At 39.8% G+C, this 12,894-nt stretch overlaps 1 protein-coding gene across 1 annotated transcript in view; it reads left to right on the top strand.

Annotated features, from left to right (window-relative positions):
* MND1 (meiotic nuclear divisions 1) overlaps window positions 1–8,852 on the top strand; it is a 44,945-nt gene extending 36,093 nt beyond the window's left edge. Inside the window, exons 6-8 of the mRNA XM_072130130.1 lie at window positions 1,680–1,794; window positions 5,884–5,928; window positions 8,630–8,852. Of these exons, the coding sequence (XP_071986231.1) occupies window positions 1,680–1,794; window positions 5,884–5,928; window positions 8,630–8,736 (267 nt within the window). The 3' untranslated portion in view covers window positions 8,737–8,852. The remainder of the gene's footprint in view (window positions 1–1,679; window positions 1,795–5,883; window positions 5,929–8,629) is intronic.
* Window positions 8,853–12,894: the final 4,042 nt, after the last annotated feature.

Genomic DNA, 12,894 nt, shown 5'->3' with positions numbered 1-12,894 from the left:
GGTGGAGACTGCTGTTCCTTCTCCTTCTGTCTTGTTGCTAGCAAGATGAAATTCATAGTGAAAAGCGGTTTTGCAGGGAAGGAGAGAAGATATAAGTGGATACTTCTGAATTGTGCTCTGATTAAAATTATGAAGTCACTTGCTATAGTAATTTATGTGACGTTTGATAAATGGTTAGTGACCATTTAATACCTTTAAAGACACATGAAGGATTTGTACATCATGATGTTAAGAATGTATGAAATGGCTCACGGACATGTGCGCCACCATCTTGGACTGGATCCTCGCCCTCATATGGGGTCATTGGAGAGCAATGAACTATTGTCATGACAGCTGGGGTGCTATGACATGTTTAGCCAATGTGTCCCTGTAGATCTGCTCTGTATATAAGGTATTATGCACAGGGCAGATGCCTGCAACAACTAGGGGACATGTGCTGGTCATAGGGAGCCTGACGGGTCATCCTTGCACCCCAATGTACCTCAGAAGCTTATGTACCTTAAATCATGCCCATCACTTACATGGACGGTGAATCCTAAAAGCTTTGGGGTTTTTTTTTAATCCATGATTACAATGCTGGAATAATGCCTACTGCTGTTACTCAAGCCCGCTTGTAGCTTTTATAAGATGATAAATAAAAAGAGCTTTGTCCTTACTGTCATCTGCTATGTACACAGAAGAACTTTTAATGTTTGGCTACAGGTATGAATTATAGTTCCTAGCACAGAACTGTATTTACTATTTTGGGATTGAAACTGGAAAGAGTGGTCAACATTTTCTTAAAGAAAATAGTATCTGCTCTATTCAGAAACCATGGGACCGCCCAAAAACATAGGGTAGCGGAGTTCTGTACTGTACTCAGATGTCACAATCAGTCACCATATTGACTCTATGAAGTGCCATAGAGCTTTAGAGACACAAGAACTCTGTTCACATGATCAGTATTGGTTCCAGAAGAGGGATCCCCACCCCTGACACTGATCCCCAATCCTGTAGGTAGGTGATAAGTTATTATTGTAGGACAACTGGTTAGTGAGATTATTCATCAAAACACAAAGCATGTAATATTATGGCCCAAAATCAAGGACGTTTTTGCCTCTGGTTCACTCAATATTCAAAATTTATCAGCATGGCTGCGAACTAAAACTTATATTTTTATTAGATATACCTTAAAATATACAAAGGTCACAGGTTGTGAATTCTAAAAACAACAACAAAAATCCGTACTATAGACGCCGACCTAGGCGACTATACTGATCACCACAACCCCCAACGGTTGTGGATCAAACAATGGGGATACCACGTACCTGCAAATCACGGTGCCATGCACCATACCATCCAAAAAATACCTTGCAAAGAGGAAATAAAAGATGGTTCTTACCACAACTGGTAATGGTCTGTAGTTGTGTCCAGTGGTCAGCTGTGCTGTTTCCAAAGTACGTGTATTGACGGGAGCATTAAGATGGTAAAGGACATACCTGTATATGTTAGATCCAAAAACGTCACGAACTGTAACAAGGCTACAACTGTCCCTGTCCCCAGGTGTGATTAGCTCCCGCCCTGACAAGGGCAGTCCCAATAACTTGCCCTAGTTTAGGTTTAGGTTTAGGTTTAGGTTTAGATGAGATTATTCATCATTAAACAAACTGACACAGTTTGCTTGTTTGTTTTTTTTACAGGAGGAACGGACAAAGTTATCTGAGGAACTATCATCATTGAGGCAGCAAAAGGAGGGACTAAGGACTGAGCTGGAAAAATACAAAGAATGTGACCCAGATGTTATAGATGAAATTCGTAAGTAATGGTCATTTTCATACGTGTAGCATTAATGCCATTTTTATGGCTTCCAGTTCATAAAACAACATATTGATGTTTTTTTCCCATGTTAGCAACTTGGTAGTTTTCAGTAGTTTTAACTTTTTTATTTTTAACTATCCCTATGTGTCACCAAAAAAATGCAGCAAAAATTTTTACGGTATTGCACAAAAACCAATAAGTATGAAAATTTGTTACAAATTACCTGGTCAGTAAAGCATTTTAAGGCCTAGTCAGAAAGGGGTTAATGAAGTACAATGCAAACTTTATTATTATGTCTTTTATTCATTTCTGAAAAAAAATTTTAAAAAATGGTTCAAAGTAGAGGTCGCACTAACATTTTTCCAGAAGGGTAATAATACTCCTCTCACCATTTTTGAGGAGTATTTTTAGGCGAGGAGGAGTATGAAATTTTCAGTAATACATATAAATAAATACTGGCTGCAATCATTCATTTATGCATGAATATGGTTGCAGCCAGTGTTTTGAGTGCTTATATTGCCAATTGAGACAATTATATCAATTTCACATCATGCATTAAATAATGGAGCATAAGCTATTTTTGTCTCCTTAAATTATTTCAACCTACAGACCAGACTATGGCCACCCTTTCCAGACCATGGCTGACGCCCCAGCCCCCCCGCTTTTCCAGTCCTCGGCTGACGCCCAAGACTCCTTCTGTCCAGACCATAGATGACCCCTAGCACTCCCCTCCAGACCATGGATGACGCCCCAGACCACCCCTGACCACGCAAGGGGGGTGATGCTGGTCATGCAGACCTGACTGTGGACAATGCTGGCCACCAGAGATAAGCGGTCACGATTTCCGCGTTCTGGTTCTACCGCGAGTCCCGGACCCAAACAGCCCAAACGACAATGCAGCAAATTGAAGCTTCTTGCAACTAGCTGTGACTATGATTGTCCAGGGATGGCCATATCCACCAAAAATCATTATGGTCTCAGAAACTGACTGAAAGTATTAAGCCACTATCACCCAACATGTAAGGCTGCTTTTACACATTGTATACATGATATATGCACCTCCATGTATAACCCTGCCTGGGCAGCAGGCTGTTACACTGATGTGATTACTCACTATGGAGTCAGCTCTCTGTTGTCACCTTTTCCTCTGGTACAGCCCCAGCCTTTAATATCTGCCACAACTATCACACAGAGACATCGGCATGGGAGTGGACGTGGCTTCCGGTAGCCCCGCCCACTTTGCCCCGGCTATAGAGAAACAGCATGAGGTCAGGGAGGGGCTGTGTCCCGCTGCTGCACTGCTCGGGCTCACACACAAAACAGGTCACCTGCGCCTCCACAATAACTCCACAGTAGCAGCTGTGCGGGGGCCGAGCTGTCAGGACACAGGACATGGCAGAACTGCTGCTGCTCAGCTCCTTAGTCTCCCCAGTCACAGGGAAAAGTCAGTGCGTGACTTTTTAAAGAGTAATACTGTATTTGGAAGCGTCTATGACGCTTGTGGAGGGGTTAATGCGATCTCTGGTTCAAAGGTTTAGTTACATTCTAAGTTCAAATACATTGTAGGGCCACATTCACACGAACGTATGGGGGGCGTATATATGGCCCCCAAACACTTCTATGGCCTCACGGCGTACACTGCCGTACACGTGTGGCACCATACCATTGTGTAGCCTATAGAAAGATAGGACATGTCCTATCCTTATATTGAATACGGCGCCGTGCGCTGTATATTCTTATGCAGAGGGGCGGGGTGAGCAGCACTCATCCCCTGCTCCTCTCCGCAGCGCCGATGTTTGCCCACCATACTACGGTACGGCGGGCATACATCGTGTGAATGTAGCCTTGGGTGTAGTCTCAACCCAGATTTTAAAAAAATAAGAAACGAGGGCTTTTTCATAATCTCTGACAACCCCAAAAGAGAACCCATCAGGCAAAATAACCCCCTAAACTAAATATATTTTCATAAACTGCCATTAGAGAGTATTGCCTCTATCCCTTCATTGTCCCTCTACATGCCTGTAAACCTAAGCAATGAGGTCCTAAAGCTGTATGTAAATGACCTGAGAGAGGTCCAATGAGACATTATCATATTCAGGCTATTCAATTCCAGCTTATTCATGAGTGGGAGGCACAGCCACACCCCCAGTGCTTGACTGACAGTCTGTATAATGATCTGGGTTATAGTGTCTCCTCCATGTGCTTCCTGGTGCTGGCGCCCCCTGCAGCCTGTGTGTATGAGATACTCCTATACACATGACTGACAGCCTGTATAATGATGTGAGGTATAATGGTGTAATGGCTCCTCCATGTGCTTCCCGGTGCTGCCCCCCTGCAGCCTGTGTGTGTACATAGGCGAGATACAACAGCTCCAGGTAGCCATCTTATAGCAGAACATGTCAGGTATTTGTGTAGCTGATGTCTGTCGCACACATGTGTATTAGGAGGGAGAGCATGTCAGCAGATAAAGCACAGATACTAGCAATGCATTACTATACATTACACACAGACATGAGCAGGGGGAGGAGAGGGGAGGGGTAACATGGGTGACATCACTGCCTTTGACCATGTGACCAGACTAATTTACATAATAAGAAAAGATGACTTTGCAATGATTAATGTATGAAGTGCCTAGAAAAAAGGCTTGTGAGCTGCTCCAACAGGTAGTAGTGACAGAAATAGTGAGACCTGATGACAGGTGTCCTTTAATAGTTTGTAGGTAAATAAGGAGAACTAGCAGAGCTATTATTATCTACACATATGTGATCCTGCCATGGAGCAGCCTGTGTTTAGTGAATATACAGATGGAGCATATGAGCAATTACTTTTTTTTGCTGTTAGATTACAGCTTGGCACATTAATAATAGTTTGGCTCCTGACCATCTCTGATGTAAATCTCGCTTGTCAGTAAGGAAAGAAAGGGGTTTATTGACTTTTACCATGGAGACCGCTTTGTGGCAATGAATGTATAAACAAACAGTGTAGATCTTATGCCCGCTGAGCCATCAGCGACGTCACCAGGTACAGCTAAATATATATCCGTGCCAATCTGGTTGTGACTAACTTCTCTTAAAGGAATACTCACCAGATTTTACCTCCTTAAACTACCAGCTCCTTCAGGTATGTATGAAATGTCCTTTCTAGAATTCCCTCTTTTATGTATAATCTTGCCCTTTTACCCATTAAAAAAATCTCCAAATTTATATAAAAGCAGAGAACAGTCATATAGACGAGTCACGTTTAGAGTCTGCAGGGGGAAGTCACTTCAGATACCAATATCTCTAGTTCTATAGTTCCTAATAACAAGCCTTTGGTTGTGTTATATTAAAGAATATAATCTCATCTTTAATAAGGCAGATAAGGAAATGCAACTTGCATTTCCAAATATGTCTTTAACTGCCTGCGTCTCTGGTTGTGTAGATCACATAACAGGCCTGATGTCAACTGAAAGACATTCTTATCTTTATTATGACACCATTATGTTTCAAGATACTATTGAACCGAAAATATAAATGTCACGATGAACACTCTTCCTGCAACCACTAAACTTGACTCATCTCAGGAAAACTGACTCTTCTCTGCTGATTTTCACATGTCTTTGGAGAAGATTTTTACCGGTAAACAGTAAACGGTAAATTTTACAGAAAAGAGGGAATACTAGAAAGGACATATCACACCTTAGCTTAGGGGGCTGGTAGTTTATTAGGTGAAAATCTGGTGACAGAGTCCCTTTTAACCTTCTGCCATGTAAAGTGAAGTGCTTCAAGTTTGAGTTTAGTTGCAGGTGATAGAAATGTAGGGACCTTTACAGCAGCAACAATGTCCTTTTTTTGTGCTCCCAGATGTAAGGTCTCGGAATTTTCATCTGTGATCAGTAAAGTGATATGAAGTTGTTTCCCCATGGTCCAAGGGGGAGGGTTATTACAGAGTTGTCTGGTTTCATCTGTGGGTTATTTGGTCTTTTTTTTTTTTTTTTTTTTTTAGACAAAAAAAGTCTGAAAATAGTAGAGGAAACCAGTCAACGTGAAACTTCTTTTCCTCTATGTAAAAGTTTATTATTTATTATTCTATTTTATATCTTTGTAGGCAAAGCAAACAAAGTAGCTAAAGAAGCCATTAACAGATGGACTGGTAAGTTGTCGGATTAGCATATTGTTATGTGTTTCTTGAGAAGTTTTCCATCAGAAAATGACTTTTCCCAAGAACTATTGTTAACCCTGTCACTGGCTGCTGACCCCTTTAAACCAGTGAGTGACTTTTCCTGTAAGTCCAGAGGAACTAGGAAGTAGAGACAAGCAGATGGACCTAGGCCACATTGATAAAAGATCAGCAGAATGAGTGTTAATGCTTTTATTAAATAATGTAACCATTTCTGAGCTGTTTGATAAACTACTAATAGATCCAAACGAGACTGAGACTTCTGAAGAGTATTTTTTTTTTTAAACATCTTGTTATTGCACAGGTAATATTCAGGCTATATTTGCTGAAGAGTCTTCAAATATAAAGCTGCGCACTTCCTCCTGATGTTCAGTATTTAGTAAGGGAACCTCTGCTAAATTAACAGATTGTAAGCTTTTGTGCGCATGACCCTCATACCTATTGTTTCAACAGACAACGTTATTACTCTGTAATGTCTAATTTTGTTTGTATATGCATCCCATGATCTGTAAAGTGCTAGGGAATACGATGGTGCTACATAAATAGAGATTTATTATTGAATACTTCTTGAAATGTGTATTGCTCCTTGCAAAATGGAGGAAGGAAACCCACAGTGTTCTGCTTCCATTTCTGAGGTTCTTGCGTTACATGCAGCATAGGCCACAGAAAGTGAATATTTTTGTCTTAGAATAGAAGAAATAGCTGATAGTTAATAGCTGATTTAATATATTGAAGAATAAATATTCTTATTGTCTGGATTTTATTCTTTACTGGTGGCACCAGCAAACTATATTTATTCTAATACCCTCCAATAAGTAACATTTGCTCTTGACCCCAGGAAAACCTGGTACCTGTGAGATATAGTGAGATATAGATAGATATATAGATATATAGATATATATATATATATATATATATATATATATATATATATATATATATATATAATATATATTTGCTCAGCACTTTCATTTTCAGCGCACAATGCTCTGGTTGAGAAATGTGTGTAGCAACTAGTGACAGGAAACATCACTTCTGCTCCGCGCCTTGTTGTGTAGATAAGGCTGTCACTATAGCAGTCTGATGTCTGTGCTGCCTCTTTGCAATGAAGCAGAAGCTGCCACTAAATGCATGAAACATATGTGCATTACAACTGTATAGGATACAGGCTGCGGGAATGTAAGCACAGATTGTAGTATGAAATGAGATGGAGATGTAAAGACTCGGCTACCATTCAACCAGCCATACATTACTCGAGTGTCCGCCTGATACGTTACGTAACTGTGCAGACTTTTTTATTCTTTTTAGAGCTGAACTGTTCTAGTTGCCCCTAGCAACCAATCAGAGCTCAGCTTTAATTTTCCCACAGATGTTATTTGAAAGTTGAACTCATATTGGCTTCCATGAGCAACTAGAACAGTTTTACCTTACAGTAAGAAAAGATGCAAGCAGCACTATCAAAACACACAAGGAGTAAACAAAATAAAAAGCGGGTGCTCGCCTAAGAGGGCCTGGGCATCAGTTCCTTCAGTTATAGAGACAAATGAAAAGAAGTCAGCACACCATAGATTGTATTAAAAAATACCTTAGAGGATCTATTCCATGTGAATACAGTTTTACCTTAGAGACTTCTGGTAAATCACCTAAAAGTGTCGGACAGACTTGTACTGCTCAGGATTGCTCACAATAGTAGATTACATTTCCTAGTCTGCATATGAATTTGTATATGAATTTTTAGTTTACACTCCAAAATTTAGTTGCACATTTTGGGAAATTGTGGCAGCTTAGGCAACGCCCGCTTTCTTTTACAATATATAGATTGTAATATAGCAATGATTTTGATTGTACCTTGGAGTACAGCCTCTTCATTAGTAGTCATGTGTGACCCATGCCACGGAATCTACGGCTCGGCACCCACCACTTAAAGGAAACCCACCACTTCCGATGGTGGTTATAAGCAGCTGGTGCCGGCGCTTATTTTTTGTTATGTTTTTAAACCGATATAAAGCGTTTAAATGCTTTATTAATCTTAATGCGCGCACGACCACTTAATGCGCGCGACCACCTCCTATTCAGGCGCACTACAACTTATATCCTACACAGGCCTTTGGAAGAGTTTCACTTTGAATGCAATCTACCATCAAAATCAATCATGATAAACTAGGGACTCGTAGATACATGCACCGTGACTGTGGTAATCTTCTTATATTTGTTATCCAAGGCCTCCTTAATTCTAAAATGAACTCTTTAAATTATGCTAATGTTCTCATGGGGTGTTGCTAGAGTCCCCTCCATGCACTTAACAGGCTGTTACACGGTCTTCCCTCTACTCCCTTAGCACTCCCCCACTACCCCGCCTGAATCTCACTGCAGCGCATGTTTCAGCACACAGCGGGAAGTGAAATGCTTCTGTGCAATGTAACAGCCTGTAAATCCACAGAACGGTGGGGCACTGGTAATACATTCCAGAGCCCTTCAGGCTCATAAGCATACTTTTGTTAAAATATTATGTTATATAATAATATTACCACAGTCACGGTGCCTGGATCTTTGAGTAAGTGTCCCTGGTTTATCATAATGGATTTTGATGGTAGATTTCCTTTAAAAAAAAAAATAAAAATAAAGCCTTTGGTTGGATTAAAGATGTGATATTCACCTCTAACATTATTTGCAGATAATATCTTTTCGGTGAAGTCTTGGGCAAAGAAGAAGTTTGGATTTGAAGAAAGCAAGATAGACAAGACATTTGGAATACCAGAAGAATTTGATTACATTGATTGAATTACTTTGATGAATGTATTTGTTGCTATTTACTAACATTGATATTTTGTTATATTGTTTAACATTGGTTAAAGGTGTTCTAAACCTTTATTTATAAATAAAGATGTTTTACATTATCATGTCTTGGATGACACATGGAAAACATCACATATGCAATGAATGTAACATTACTAGGCATCATGGGGTGGGTGGTCACCAGGGAGCCAGGGACATCCATGGGCTAAGTATAACAATCTCTTCTAGCCACCCTTCAAATGCTGTCCCTCCAGGAGTATTCTGCAAAAGCAGAGAACCCCTGTAACATATTTTAGGGAAATAGGATACAACTTCCAATTGGTAATACCCAGTCGATTACAGTTGGTACTGAATGTATTTAGACCCCTTTACATTTTCCACTTTGCTTCATTGCAGCCAATTGGTAAGATCAAAAAAGTTCTTTTCTTTTTTGCTCATTAATGTGTACCTCATCTTGACAGACAAAAAGCAGAAATGTAGATATTTTTGCTATTTAAACGAGAACAGTTTCCTTAGGTTGGATGGTGAATGTTGGTGGAGGCTATTATCAAGTCAAGTCTCTCCAGAGATGCTCAATTGGGCTCTGGTTGGGCCAGTCAAGAATGGTCACAGCTCTTTTTACTATATATAATATTGCACCAGAGGTTTATCCTGGTATATACATTAGGCTAAGCACACAGACAAAGAATGCACTTCTATTAGTCTGAACCATTTGTTTCATTACCACACATATAAAGATGATCGGGATAATTGAATCATTTTTCCAGTCATATACTTTAATTCTCATTACTTGATTAAATGCATTTTCCTTCAATAACAGTTTCTAGAGACTTTAGAGCCTTTGGGAAGAGCTAATTACTGAGATTGTCAATGCTAAGAGCTTTTGTTCTTCAGACACACCTCTGAGTGTTCTGAACTGTGTAATAGTCACACTGAGAGTATATCTGATGGGATTAAGGGAGCTGTGCACAGAATTCTGTATGGTGTTTCTGCAATCCCTAATGGAACTTGGTGTTTACTTGCGGCTATAAAACTATGCTTGTGTATCCTGTCTGTCAGAAAAATGATAGGGGGAGTTAATTGCTGCATCCTCCTGGGATGAAAAGACAAAATAATCATAGCACGGTGTTTATGTACCACTCGTGACTATAAAAAGTAGTCTAATCTGAGCAAATATTGCTACATACAAGAACAACAGATAAATATGGATAGTTGTGGCTATTTTTATTTCGATAATAAATCATGCGTATCTGACCTTGAAGATTGCCGCTCCCCCCCCCACACACACACACACACACACCCACTTGTTATGTAATCCTAGTCTTCTCTGTGCTACAAGCATCACTGAGAAAGTAACCAGATAAACAGCTTAATTCTCTGCATTGTGGCCAGACTGTGTTACTGAAGCTCAACTACACTTTAAGTGAGTCTACCACCTCCACCAGTTGTTCAGTTGTTGATGGCATGTTTGTTCAAATCTGTTTATGACATGTTGTAGAACATTGCACTTCCTCTCTTACAAACCCTTATTACTTTTATCCCACCTAAATCATCTCCCTCTTCTTCTATTGTTGCTCGAGGTTTCTCACTAGACAAATCTCCTTATCTGACTAGGGGGCAGTGGTCCAGGTGCTAAAAACATGACCTAGGTGCACCAACTGCTTCATTAGCATATGGATTAAAATGGGTATTATTGAGAAACAATATAATGGATATAAATAATACAGGAATATTGGAAATCACAGAGCATTTTTCTTCAGCATGCTGCCCACGGATTTAAACATTTTGGGGATGTAGTAGATTTTTTTTTAAAGAAACCTGTCATGGATACAGAATGTTTTTTGTGATGTTGCTTTTATATGTCATTTTCGTTTTTAAAAAAATTTGCTAAGTGCTAAGTCTTATAAAATGATGACACTTCCTGTTTTGTCCACTGTAGGGACCACCATTCGTGATAGGTGATGTTTAAAGCCCCAAAAAAATGGGAAAAGAAAAAAGGGGGATGCATATAAGTAGGATCAACAAAATAACTCTTTTATTGTTTGACAAATACATAGACACAATTAAAAACCATTAAAAAGTCCTGGGACGGACATACACAATAAATCAATCAGACAATAGTAGGGGGTTTATATATAAGACTATAAAAATACATATGTGCATACATTTATAATACGTGGCTTATATATGCAAGGAGGCCAACAAGAAAAACAATAATACTTGTAATAAGATCCCAAAAAAGGGTGGCAGGTAATCGATATAAATATGAATATAGAACTATTACATTGGTCTCCATAGAGTTTGTAAGGCAAAAGATAGTAATACTAGTTACTAAGCATATAAGGCATGATTGTGCACATAGTAAAAATATAAGAAACAAATAACCAAAACCCAACCTACGTCTGAGGAGGAGGACCAGACGCGTGTCGCCTATCAAGTAGGCTTCATCAGGAGTTTAAAGCCCCTCCTCTACAGATCACAGAACATGACTAAAAAAACACCACTATGGACTTGTGTGAACCATTGCAGTCTGTGGCCCATTTAGCAACAGTGAGTACTACTACACTACTAAGCAGACCGCATGTAAGTAGGTGGAAAGAGGTAAACCTTCACAGCTTCTTTGGCTGTTGAGAAAGGCTTTACCATGTTTTGACAAAGAAGAAATGCTGCTCTATTATAAGAAATCTAGCATCACAGATCTACCTAACAAGGTAGATCCGGTAGCAGGTTCATGTATTGGATTGTAGGCCAATGCTTTTTTACCTAATACTTTAGTGCCCCAGAACTTTGTAAACTAAAGTATTAGGTAAAAAAGTATTGGGCTGAAATCCAATACTGCCACCGGATCTACCTTATTAGGTAGTTCTGTGATGGTAGGTTTCCTTTAAGTGGATGGAACCTTTTAAACAGGAGAACTCTGTATAATTTTAAGACCTTTTATGGAATTGTATTAAATTGTGTTTTTTAAAGTAAGAGCCAACAGAGAAAATGGTTCATATCCATTTTATATGACAGAAGCCTACTTTTGTTGAGGGATCTGGAAAGTGTGAATGTCTCCTGATCGGGAAGAGTCACACATTCATTCGCCTCTGTGTATTAGTGTGGGGCTTGATTCAGTACATTTCTAATGACCAGGTTCTGTGTGCTTTGAACACACAGGACAAGGCAATATTAAATATGTAATGGTACAATAAATCAGTTTATCAACATTTCAAATCTGTTTTAGTCACTACACAACAAACAACCAGTATTCTGCCCACAGGGAAACACCATATACATCCTCTGATCTGTCAGTGCAATGTAATACAAGTTATTTTTCCAATACGAAATTTATGAAAGGCATTTAATTATCAAGAAACATAACAACTATTTCAACCAAACTCTGAAATGTGATATCAGTCTTTTACAGCCTTTTGGCAAAAGTGCCATTGGCCTCTTGCTCCTGGCGAAGGTGTATGAATGAACCCTGCAAAAGGCAATAGGGGCAGATTTATCAGTGCTTCTATGGCAGTTTTGTGGTATAGAAGCACTGAAATAATTATTCTTGCGACTATGCCAACTCCATGCCAAGGGGGGTACAGACGCTGGAGGAGTGGACCAGCGTGGGGTGTTCCTGTCCCATGCCTTCACACTTGCTAAAGCCTGGGAACATTCATTTCTGAGTGTTCGCAGGTCTTTAAACAAAACTACGCCAGGATCGGTCTTGCGGCACAGCCGCCTTATGGATACATCAGAAGGTTTAAGCCTCATGATGTATCTGCCGCGGCGGGTGCATGGAGCGGGGGCTATGATAAAAGTCCTGCATTGTATCTATAGTGCTGAATACAAAGCCAGTCACTAGTTGTTTTTCCACATGATGCCAGACATGGGTGGCACCTTCATTATATATAATTGTTTGCTGCTGGATTATTTCCAGGTGTTTCACAGAACTAAATTTATTGGTTCAGTGCCAATAACACTCGGCCATGTAACAGCCGGGCACTTTGTCTACAAAGGTTCTACAAAACTGACATGTATTGTGTTTAGCAATGAATTCAGGTTCTTTTTGGGATGACAGTCTGGTTCTGGACATGAACAGCTCAGTGTTAGATTGCCACACTTCCTTGGGCAACTGGGTTGTCAGTTTTAGTGCCAATTATAACC

This window comes from Engystomops pustulosus, chromosome 1 (genome assembly GCF_040894005.1).
Source record: "Engystomops pustulosus chromosome 1, aEngPut4.maternal, whole genome shotgun sequence".
Taxonomy (NCBI): domain Eukaryota; kingdom Metazoa; phylum Chordata; class Amphibia; order Anura; family Leptodactylidae; genus Engystomops; species Engystomops pustulosus.
The sequence above is the reverse complement of the archived record's forward strand: the minus strand, read 5'-3'. Positions and strand labels throughout refer to the sequence as shown.